General features: G+C 39.4%; 1 protein-coding gene across 1 annotated transcript in view; it reads left to right on the top strand.

Annotated features, from left to right (window-relative positions):
• Positions 1–335: 335 nt before the first annotated feature.
• The window catches only part of LOC126191254 (ribosome biogenesis protein BOP1 homolog), a 95,653-nt gene continuing 83,066 nt past the window's right edge, over positions 336–12,922 (top strand). The window contains exons 1-3 of the mRNA XM_049932064.1: positions 336–540; positions 1,658–2,179; positions 2,710–2,861. Of these exons, the coding sequence (XP_049788021.1) occupies positions 445–540; positions 1,658–2,179; positions 2,710–2,861 (770 nt within the window). The 5' untranslated portion in view covers positions 336–444. The remainder of the gene's footprint in view (positions 541–1,657; positions 2,180–2,709; positions 2,862–12,922) is intronic.

Raw genomic sequence — 12,922 nt, forward strand, 5'->3', positions numbered from 1 at the left:
TTGCTGCAATTTATTGCGCTACAGACGCTCCAGTGTGAAAAAATCTTTGTACAAACAAAATAAACAACTACTATTCGTTTTCGCGATCGCGCCGAACTCAACAGTTTTACTTACTGGCCGCTTGGCGCGCTGCTGGCGCAGTAGGCAACAAAATTGATGCGAAGTGTTGCGACTGTTATGTTACACTGTGACATTCCGTTTTACTTGACGTACATCTAAGCCTCCATCCCACAGAGATATATGTCTGTGGTCCGATCCATAGAGTATCTTTCAGTGATCTCTGAACTTAGTATGGAGATCACTGGTATTTCTCCATCCAAGGATGTTCCATTTTGCATACATCGAAAAGTGTGGCGTCGGGCGTAGTGTCTTTGAGTCTCTATCTTTGCACAAAGTTTTGTTTGTTGTTCAAAAGACCCATGTGTTTCGGTGCGTGTTTCCGTGATGGGTGAAAAGAAGAGTGCCAGTAAACGCAAACATGTTATAGAACATGTGGAAGATGAAGGGGATTCGGTAGGAGGACAAGAAGAAGCCGAAGAGGTTTGTCACATAAGCTTTCCAGAAAAAACGAAGTCATCTGTTGGTAGTGCGAATGTTGTGTGTCATTTTCTTGCCTCCCACTCAAAACTATTGGAGTGAAGTGAAACGGGAGGTAAAATGCAGTATTTTGCAATTACGTGTTTTGTGTAAAAGTTTTGAAAATCGCCGATCCTTTGATCGCCGAGTCATTGTAGAACAAGCAAGTTCTTGAATATACATACTCTGCTGCCTTCGTGAAGTACTGTAATTAAAATAGTCTTCTGTTGTCGATGTCATTGCCCCTCGGTTACAAGCTTACAAGATAAGTACAGGAGTATGTCGTCGCCCTGTTTATCTATGTAGGCTAAGTAGTTTGTCATATGTACAGCTTGTGATATCAGAAGAGTCCCAAATTGTTGAATGTCCTGTGGTAAAGTTTTTCAGAAGTCTAGTAATAAACATAATTTAGTATATTCTTGTGCTGTTATTAATTTTAAACACATTTTTCTGGCCACTAGGCTCTACATCGTACACATTAGGCTATGTGCAAGTTTTCTAGTTCCTACGTAACATAGAAACAAGCGTTCATATCATATGTGAGTGACTGTAAACTGTGAAAAAGAATCCACGACCATGATATTGAGTTTCGTTTGCAAATAGATTGGAGGTCTAATATTAATGGGTTTCACATGTAGGCCTACCTGCCCACACTGAGCAGCTGCTGCCCCCACTACCACCACCACCTTTCCATACAGCACTTACACACACACAACTTAACAATATTTCCTTGAGTAAGGTCTCACAGTCAGCATGATTAAAAACATACTACAAGCAGTATTTAAAAAACTGCAAAACATTGGTATTTATAAGCACAATAGAGATTGTGGGACTGCCTACTGTACATTATCTGCTGTGATGTATTTTATCATGTTTGTGTAACATGCGTAACTGTTTGCTGGCTTTGAAACTTTCTGCATGAGGTTCAGGAAGCTTTTGGCACAGACCATTTTTCAAAAACGAATTTTTTCATACTTTTTATGCAGTGCGACAGTTTGCACATAAATTGATTTCGCTTATTGATTTGCCCAAAATCTTATAGGTCTTTGTGCGAAAATTAATGTTCAACTATTGTTTGCAGAAAAACTTTCTGACGACCATAACAAATGAAGGCGATTCTTCAGATGAGGATTATGATTCAGATTTAGAAGTGGGTACTGATCAAGAGGATGAGTTCTCAGATGAGGATAGTGAGGAACTATCATTTGAAGAAGAAGAGAGTGATGAGGAAGACAGTATCAGATCTGGTGGTAATAGTTCAGATGATGATGATGATGACAGTGATGATGACGACTATGGTAGTGGTGATGTAGAGAGCAGTGATAACGGCAATGCAGGAGAGAACAGTGAAGTCCTTAGTAGTAGTGGTAATGCTCAGGGGCCTTCAAAATCCAGTAGTGGTTCTTCTGTTTTTGAAGAGAAGCGAACAATCAGAAGCAGTAAAACTGCCACATCTAGTAAGTCAGGTAATTTAAAAAAGACTAAGAATGCCAAAAAGGAATTCATTACGTCAAAGAACGCAGTAGAACAACTCACTGTGAAAGAGAGTGGTGAGAACCAGAAAAATGAAGATGAATATGAAAATGATTCATCTGATGAAGAGGTAAGTGTTACATTTTCGTAAATTTTAGGATTATTTTATCAGCTGTCAACATTTTTATGAATGTTTCCATTATATTGTTGAAATGGAAGCAAATAGTGGTAATAGACAACCAAAATTTTAAGTTGGTTTTTAAGACCTTACAATAATCAGTTAAAAATGATGCACAAGACATTGTGGTGCATGTTAGGCTAAGTTTATGTGCTGCCGGTTTCTTAAACTGGTATGTCATATAACAAAAGTAACTTAAAGTGTTTGAGTTGGTACAGTGGTAAAACACTGGACTTGTGATCAGGAAAAATATCCTGTACATTACATTTTGGTTGTGTCATACTCATGAGGATGTTAATGCTACAGAGGAAGGTGAGTGTAAAGAATAATATTGTTTGGGAACAGTCTCTTTGAATATGATGCATCTGATTTTGTAATTGATGTAATTTGTTTTGCTTTTACATGACTTATGATTATTCATCCAGTGGTGCTTAAAAGCATGTAAAGTTGATCTGATTGTGCTCATTTGTTTACTTCTGAAGGACATAAGAAATACTGTGGGTAACATCCCAATGAACTGGTATGACGATTATCCTCATATTGGTTATGACTGGGAAGGGAAGAAAATTCTGAAACCACCGAAGGGTGATGAACTGGATACTTTCCTGAAAAAGATGGAAGATCCAAATTTCTGGTGAGTTCTTCATAATTGGTCTTTACTTACGCTAATTCAATGCTATTGTGGAAGCAGGAGTAGTGGTACCCATGCGCCAAGCATGTGTTACCACTGTAGATGATTTAGTGACACACAATTTCATTTATTTCTCTAAAGCAGTTGTTACGGAACACTTGCTCAGCAAAGAAAACAGTAGATTAGATTAGATTAATACTTGTTCCATAGATCATGAATACGACACTTCGTAATGATGTGGAACGTGTCAGGTTAATAAAAGATGTCTGTACAAGATATTACATTACACTAAATATTGCATGACACTAATGTTTAAGTTGGTTTTTTTGCCCCTCCCTTAATTTATATCTAAAAATTCAGCCAATGAGTAGAAGGAGTTGTCATCTAGAAATTCTTTTAATTTATTTTTAAATGTTGGTTGGCTATCTCTCAGGCTTTTGATGCTGTTTGGTAGGTGACCAAAGACTTTTGTGGCAGCATTATTTACCCCTTTCTGTGCCAAAGTCAGATTTAACCCTGCATAGTGAAGATCATCCTTTCTCCTGGTGTTATAGCTATGCACACTGCTATTACTTTTGAACTGGGTTGGATTATTAACAAGAAATTTCATAAGTGAATATATATACTGTGAGGATCCCTAGATCCTTAAATAGATGTCTGGAGGATGACCGTGGGTGGGCACCAGCAATTATTCTGATTACACGTTTTTGAGCCATGAATACTTTTCTACTCAATGATGAATTACCCCAGAATATGATGCCAGACGAAAGCAGTGAATGAAAGTAGGCATAGTAAGCTAATTTACTGAGATTCTTATCACTAAAATTTGCAATAACCCTAATAGCATACGTAGCTGAACTCAGACGTTTCAGCAGACCATCAATGTGTTGCTTCCAGTTTAACCTCTCATCAATGGACACACCTAAAAATTTTGAAAATTCTACCTTAGCTACAGACTTCTGTTCAAAGTCTATATTTATTACTGGAGTTGTATATACTGTATTTTATCAAAATTTAAAGAGATTCCGTTTGCTGAGAACCACTTAATAATTTTGTGAAAAACATCATTTACAACATCACTTAGTTCTTGGTTTTTGGATGTTATTACTATGCTTGTATCATCAGCAAAAAGAACTAACTTTGCATCTTCATCAATGTGGAATGGTAAGTCAGTAATGTATATCAAGAACAGTAAAGGACCTAAGACCGAACCCTGTGGGACCCCGTACCTGATAGCCCCCCAGTTTGAGGAATCAGCTGTTGTTTTAACATTACATGAACCACTTATTTCAACTTTCTGCATTCTTCCAGTTAAGTATGAATTAAACCATTTGTGCACTGCCCCCCTCAAACCATAATGATTTAGCTTGTTGTTGTTGTGGTCTTCAGTCCTAAGACTGGTTTGATGCAGCTCTCCATGCATGATTTAGCTTATCTAAAAGAATTCCATTATTTACACAATCAAAGGCCTTTGAGAGATCACAAAAAATACCAATGGGTGATGTCCGGTTATTCAGAGCATTTAATATTTGATCAGTGAAAGCGTATATAGCATTTTCTGTTGAAAAGTCTTTCTGAAAACCAAACTGACATTTTGGTAGTACTTTATTTTTACAAATATGGGAGGCTAGTCTTGAATACATTACTTTCTCAAAAATTTTTGATAGAGCTATCAGAAGAGAGATTGGGCGGTAGTTGTTGACATCCGACGTATCCCCCTTTTTATGCAATGGTTTTACAATGGCATATTTCAGTCTATCGGGGAAAACACCCTGCTCCAAAGAGCTATTACGTAAGTGGCTGAGAATCCTACTTATCTGTGGGGAACGAGCTTTAAGTACCTTGCTGGAAATGACATCAATTCCGTAAGAGCTTTTACTTTTCAGTGAGTTTATTATTTTACTGATTTCAGATGGAGAGTTTGGTGGAAATACAGTTGTTTCAAACTGCACAGGTATGGGCTCTTCTATTAGTAGCCTTGCCTCTTCTAGTGAAGATCTAGATCCTATTTTCTCCACAACATTTAAAAATTATTATTGAAAATATTTTCAATTTCTGATTGTTTCTTAGTACACTTGTCATTCAGTTTTGTGGCACTAAAGTATTCCTGTGCTCTTGGTTGCCATGTTTCCCTTTCAATAATATTCCAAATTGCTTTAATTTTATTATCAGAGTTACTGATCTCAGACATGATACACATGCTTCTGGACTTTTTAATAACTTTTCTTAGTACCGCACAATAGTTTTTATAATATTGAACAATTTCGGGGTCAGTACTCCCTCTTGCTGTTAGATACAGTTCTCTTTTACGGTTGCAAGATATTCTTATTCCTTTAGTTAGCCAAGGTTTTTTATATGTTTTCTTGGAATTATGTTTAACTATTTTCTTGGGAAAACAATTTTCAAATACCCTTAAAAATGTATCGTGAAATAAGTTATATTTCAAGTTTGCATCGGGTTCCTTATACACTTCATCCCATTCTAGCTGCTTAGGCTTTCCCTAAAGTTTGCAATATTTGTATTGTTAATTGAACGCACTGCTTTGAAATTCTGATTTGATATACTGCATGGAGCTATGTCATATACTGTAACTAGCTGTGCACCATGATCTGAAAGACCATTCTCAACAGGATAAGCATTTATGTCCTTAAACTTATCTTGGTCTATAAAAAAGTTATCTATCAATGTCCTGCGGTTCTTTGTTATCCGAGTAGGAAAATCAATGACGGAGCTCAAATTGAAAGAACTGAGTAATACTACAAGGTCATTCTTCCTATTACACTCTTTCAGGGAATCAACATTGAAATCCCCACAAATGATAATTTGCTTCACCCTGTCTGACATATAGCACAACAAAGCATCCAAGTTTTCTAGAAATAGCTGGAAATTCCCTGAGGGGGACCTATACACTGTTACAATTAAGAAAGTGCCATCATTTAGTTTTAGTTCAGTGGCACATGCTTCCATATGTTGCTCTACACAAAAATTTTTAGTTTCTAAATTTTTTACACTGTGGAAGCTTTTGACATATATGGCAACTCCTCCTCTCATCATATTATCTCTACTTACATGTGCAGCTAATTTGTACCCACTGATGCTAACCTTTTCCATATCAGTGACAATGTGATGCTCAGACAGGCATAGTACATCTATTACATTCTCAGTTTCTATATCTTCTAAACAAAGCAGAAGCTCATCAATTTTATTCTTCAATCCCCCAATATTTTGATGAAATATACTAACATTATTTTTCATTTTACTTTTGTGAGTATCTTGAACTTTTTTAACATCTTTAGTACTTGTCTGGCACAGTTTCCCATTGGACACTGATCTTACACTAAAAGAGTTTCCACCATGAGATGTAGTTCCTCCCCCCTTTAAATATCCTGCTATCAGCCCAGCCAGTTTACCCTTCCCTTTCTTGTTGAGGTGTAGGCCATATCTAGTATAGTCCCACCTACAGAGTGAATCAACAGGAACCACACCAATGTGTGATCCTGCACTGGATCCAAGTAGCCGTTCCAACTCCAAATTAACTCTCCTGACAGAAGAGCTCAAATGAGGTCAGTCGTGGCGCTCCAGAACCGACACAAACCCAACACCGGTATGACTCGATGTTGATGCAGTCTTTGCCAGGTCACACTCTATGCTGTACCCCGGATCTCTGTCAATACTGTTGCCTGGCCCACCCACAATAACCACGGTATCTTCCTTAGTAAAGCCTCTACATAGTGAACCTAAATCCTCTGTAACCTGCCCCAGTCCAGCACTAGGTTTGAAAAAACTTGTGACCTGGTATTCTGACCCTAATTCATCCTGCAGAAGTTGGCCCACACCCCTTTCTCTTTGCAGACTTCCCTACATTCTTATTCAATTTGCTTCTGAAAGCTTGTTGAGCTCTGTCTACACTACTTCTGTGAGAGGCTCATCAGTTTCTGACTGAGGCAACAGGTCAAACCTATTTTTTACATTAATAACAAAGCTGTCGGAAGAATTTCTTGGCCTGTTCCTTATGCCTGTTGCCACTTCCCACCCCTGTTTACCCTTCTCCCCCCTTAACCTGCCCAGTTCTTGCCTAGCCTCATCTAACTCAGCCTGAAGGGCAGCAATTTGCCCCTCCTGTTCCACAATCTTTCTATCTCTACTGCATAGTCTACAGAACCACTGATGAGTCTCGCTCATTTTCCCAATTTCCACGCCACTACAATCGCCCCAATGAAAAAAGTTACTACATCCATCACACCAGTCCCCAGAGCTAACGATTCTACGGCACGTCAGGTACTTTACACTCATGGTACAAATCGATCTTAGTGACGAAGACAATTAAGTTACCGGAAAACAATGAGAATACGTGTACGAAAAATTAGGCCTACTCGCGACAATGTAAACAGTGGTTCAGAAGTTTATTACTGGAAATTACTTAAGAGATGATGATACTCTACAGATATAAAGGAGCAGCAAACGTATTTAGCACACTAAACTATCAGTAAATGCATAAAATTGCGGTATGAAGTTTAATCTGAAAGCTCAAAAGTTTGGCCTGGCCGCGATATGTAAACAAAACGAACATTACGTGATTACTGTGAAAATATGTGAGTAAGACAAAAACCTTTACTGGTACGCTTGAAGAGCACTATAATTAACGTAATAAATTAGTTTAAAGATTTAAAAACAGTTTATTACTACTTAAATTACTTATCTTGTACGAGAGCTGTGACTCAGACGTCCATATAGCAGGCGCAGGGCTACCGAGCTCGAATCAGAAGTAAGCCCATTGGAAAACCTGCATAACTAAATGGCTAAAAGAACGTCATCTGTTGCCGGTTGCCTATCTAAAGGCTTCCAGGGACAGCAAAAATTTGATTTTCAGTGTTCTATACAATTACTAACTCAGTTTAAATTGCCGTCATAATCTATCCATTATTAGATATAACCGTACATTAAAGGTTTAATACAATAAATCGGATGTTGAAGTTAGGAACTGTGTATAAGTCTTGAGGCTGCGTAAATCATAGTATGCAAAATGCCCATTTTATCGTCATCCAGTTTGTAAAGTGATTAGACATTTGAAGCTAATGTACAAAAGGATAAGCCAATAAATAAGTCGCATTATGAACCATACACCTTGCCGTTGGTGGGGAGGCTTGCGTGCCTCAGCGACACAGATAGCCGTACCGTAGGTGCAACCACAACGGAGTGGTATCTGTTGAGAGGCCAGACAAACTTACGGTTCCTGAAGAGGGGCAGCAGCCTTTTCAGTAGTTGCAGGGGCAACAGTCTGGATGATTGACTGATCTGGCCTTGTAACCTTAACCAAAACGGCCTTGCTTTGCTGGTACTGCGGACGGCTGAAAGCAAGGGGAAACTATGGCCATAATTTTTCCCGAGGTCATGCAGCTTTACTGTATGGATAAATGATGATGGCATCCTCTTGGGTACAGTATTCCGGAGATAAAATAGTCCCCCATTCGGATCTCCGGGCGGGGACTACTCAGGAGGACTTCGTTATCAGGAGAAAGAAAACTGGCGTTCTACAGATCGGAGCGTGGATTGTCAGATCCCTTAATCGGGCAGGTAGATTCGAAAATTTAAAAAGGGAAATGGATAGGTTAAAGTTACATATAGTGGGAATTAGCGAAGTTCGGTGGCAGGAGGAACAAGACTTTTGGTCAGGTGAATACAGGGTTATAAATACAAAATCAAATAGGGGTAATGCAGGAGTAGGTTTAACAATGAATAAAAAAATAGGAGTTCGGGTAAGCTAATACAAACAACATAGTGAACACATTATTGTGGCCAAGATAGACACGAAGCCCACGCCTACAACAGTAGTACAAGTTTATATGCCAACTAGCTCTGCAGATGTATATGCCAACTAGCTCTGCAGATGACGAAGAAATTGAGGAAATGTATGACGAGATAAAAGAAATTATTCAGGTAGTGAAGGGAGATGAAAATTTAATAGTCATGGGTGATTGGAATTCGAGAGTAGGAAAAGGGAGAGAAGGAAACATAGTAGGTGAATATGGATTGGGGCTAAGAAATGAAAGAGGAAGCCGCCTGGTAGAATTTTGCGCAGAGCATAACTTAATCATAGCTAACACTTGGGTCAAGAATCATGAAAGAAGGTTGTATACAGGGAAGAACCCTGGAGATACTAGAAGATATCAGATAGATTATATAATGGTAAGACAGAGATTTAGGAACCAGGTTTTAAATTGTAAGACATTTCCAGGGGCAGATGTGGACTCTGACCACAATCTATTGGTTATGAACTGTAGATTAAAACTGAAGAAACTGCAAGAAGGTGGGAATTTGAGGAGATGGGACCTGGATAAACTGAAAGAACCAGAGGTTGTAGAGAGTTTCAGGAAGAGCATAAAGGAACAATTGACAAGAATGGGGGAAAGAAATACAGTAGAAGAAGAATGGATAGCTTTGAGGGATGAAGTGGTGCAGGCAGCAGAGGATCAAGTAGGTAAAAAGACGAGGGCTAGTAGAAATCCTTGGGTGCCAGAAGAAATACTGAATTTAATTGATGAAAGGAGAAAATATAAAAATGCAGTAATGAAGCAGGCAAAAAGGAATACAAACGTCTCAAAAATGAGATTGACAGGGAGTGCAAAATGGCTAAGCAGGCATGGCTAGAGGGCAAATGTAAGGATGTATACTGCCTACAGGAAAATTAAAGAGACCTTTGGAGAAAAGAGAACCACTTGTATGAATAGCAAGGGCTCAGATGGAAACCCAGTTCTAAGCAAATAAGGGAAAGCAGAAAGGTGGAAGGAGTATATAGAGGGACTATACAAGGGCGATGTTCTTGAGGACAATATTATGGAAATGGAAGAGGATGTAGATGAAGATGAAATGAGAGATATGATACTGCGTGAAGAATTTGATAGAGCACTGAAAGACCTAAGTCGAAACAAGGCCCTGGGAGTAGACAACATTCCATTAGAACTACTGACAGTTTTGGGAGACACTGGACTCGCATTCGGGAGGACGACGGTTCAATCAATGCCTAAATCGTTTCAGGCAAATGCCGGGATGGTTCCTTTGAAAGGGCACGGACGATTTCCTTCCCAATCCTTCCCTCACCCGAGCTCGCGCTCTGTCTCTAATGACCTCGTTGTCCACGGGACGTTAAACACTAACCACCACCACCAGTCTTGGGAGAGCCAGTCCTGACAAAACTCTACCATCTGGTGAGCAAAATGTACGAGACAGGCGAAATACCCTCAGACTTCAAGAAGAATATAATAATTCCAATCCCAAAGAAAGCAGGCGTTGACAGATGTGAAAATTACCGAACTGTCAGTTTAATAAGTCACGGCTGCAAAATACTAACGCGAATTCTGTACAGACGAATGGAAAAACTGGTAGAAGCCGACCTCGGGGAAGATCAGTTTGGATTCCGTAGAAATATGGGAACACATGAGGCAATACTGACCCTACGACTTATCTTAGAAGCTAGATTAAGAAAAGGCAAACCTATGTCTCTAGCATTTGTAGACTTGGAGAAAGCTTTTGACAATGTTGACTGGAATACTCTCTTTCAAATTCTGAAGGTGGCAGGGGTAAAATACAGGGAGCGAAAGGCTATTTACAATTTGTACAGAAACCAGATGGCAGTTGTAAGAGTCGAGGGGCATGAAAGGGAAGCAGTGGTTGGGAAGGGAGTGGGACAGGGTTGTAGCCTCTCCCCGATGTTATTCAATCTGTATATTGAGCAAGCAGTAAAGGAAACAATAGAAAAATTCGGAGTAGGTATTAAAATCCATGGAGAAGAAATAAAAACTTTAATGTTCGCCGATGACATTGTAATTCTGTCAGACAGAGCAAAGGACTTGGAAGAGCAGTTGAACGGAATGGACAGTGTCTTGAAGGGAGGATATAAGATGAACATCAACAAAAGCAAAATGAGGATAATGGAATGTAGTCGAATTACGTCGGGCGATGCTGAGGGAATTAGATTAGGAAATGAGACACCTAAAGTAGTAAATGAGTTTTGCTATTTGGGGAGCAAAGTAACTGATGATGGTCGAAGTAGAGAGGATATAAAATGTAGACTTGCAATGGCAAATAAAGCGTTTCTGAAGAAGAGAAATTTGTTAACATCGAGTATAGATTTAAATGTCAGGAAGTCGTTTCTGAAAGTATTTGTATGGAGTGTAGCCATGTATTGAAGTGAAACATTGACGATAAATAGTTCGGATGAGAAGAGAATAGAAGCCTTTGAAATGTGGTGCTACAGAAGAATGCTGAAGATTAGATGGGTAGACCACGTAACTAATGAGGAAGTATTGAATAGGATTGGGGAGAAGAGGAGTTTGTGGCACAACTTGACAAGAAGAAGGGATCGGTTGGTAGGACATGTTCTGAGGCATCAAGGGATCACCAATTTAGTATTGGAGGGCAGCATGGAGGGTAAAAATCATAGAGGGAGACCAAGAGATGAATACACTGAGCAGATTCAGAAGGATGTAGGTTGCGGTAGGTACTGGGAGATGAAGAAGCTTGCACAGGATAGAGTAGCATGGAGAGCTGCATCAAACCAGTCTCAGGACTGAAGACCACAACAACAACATGGAATAGAGGCAATTATAATCAACGTAGCTTCCTGAAATTGATTTTGTGTTTCTACATATTCACCCTCAAATTTTGTGACCTATCCTATCTCTTTACAAGTCCCGGATAGCTGGCAGCAGAAAAGTCTCTTGGTTACTGTTGCAGCCAATGTTTAATCTCTTTGGCTCCAGCTTCATCATTTTCAAAATATTGCTCACCCAAATTAGATTTTTGGGCCCTGAACAGACAAGTCACTGGGGCCAAGACGGGCAGATGTTTATAACAGCCCTTTTGCTTTTATTGCTGTGTCAGGGTGGGCGTTGTCATGCACAAGAATCACATCCATTGTCAGGCTACCACGTTCTTGGTGGCAAATGGCCTGTCACACTTCCTGCAGAGCAGTGCAGTAGTATGATGCAGCATTCATGGTATCTCCATGAGGCTGGAATTTCATCAGTGTGACTCCTTGCAAGTCCCAAGACAGTTAGGATAACCTTGTGGGCTGATGGATTGGTGAACTTTTTTGTTCTTTGGATGTAGACGTTCTCATTCCATGGACAGTCACATGGGTTCTAGTTGAAAGCAGTGAACCCAAGACTCATCCCCAGTAACAGTACATACCATGAAGTCCTATCTCTTCTCAGAGCACCAAATGAGGTGCTGCAAAATCTGATCTATTCTGTTCCTTCTTTGTTCCTCAGTCAACATCCTTTACCCCACCCATGCACAGACTTTATGAAAAGTCAGCTGCTCATGCATGATTTTGTGAGTAGTTCCATGTGACACAGCATGCCGCATGTGCTGCATAATTTTCACTTGCTGGTGTTAAGAATGATGTGTTCCACATGCTGAATTATGGTTTCAGTTGCAACCTTGACAGGGACACTCCCTCTCTCTCTAATGCTTTGCCTTCCTTTGTTAAACTTGTGGATCCATTTGAATACAGCTTTCCATGATAAACAGTTGTCACCATACATAGGATACATTTTGCAATGTGCTTCTTCTGTGGGCAGCCCTTTGGCTCACAAAGCACGCATTTAATGATTTACCTTCATACATGGGAGTTCAGTTCTTTAGAGAATTGGGAGTGGGGGAGGGGTTACTGGTATGATACAACTTGTTAGCTTTGAGCAGTGATGCTATTAGCTGGTACGATGATTGTGACATTACCATGCAATTCTGTGTGGTTGAACTTCATAGTTTCAGGCCTTCCATGGGAATATAGCAATAATTCTTTGAGGTGATCTTGTTATTAATATATTCAGACATTTTAAAAATATCCTTGAAAATAACAGAACGCAGTGGGAAAATAGGAGTTTTTATTGGAGATGTGAATATTGCTATAAATAGACAAAGTGTATAAGAAAAAGATTGTCGTGACATGTTCATTGTCTTTGTCAACTCACATCCATTCTAAGCTAGACATTGGGCTACACTACAAATCAGTGTCGATATTGTCCAGTGATGCCACCACCTGCATTTTTGAAGATGTGGTG

Source organism: Schistocerca cancellata, chromosome 6 (assembly GCF_023864275.1).
Source record: "Schistocerca cancellata isolate TAMUIC-IGC-003103 chromosome 6, iqSchCanc2.1, whole genome shotgun sequence".
Lineage (NCBI taxonomy): Eukaryota > Metazoa > Arthropoda > Insecta > Orthoptera > Acrididae > Schistocerca > Schistocerca cancellata.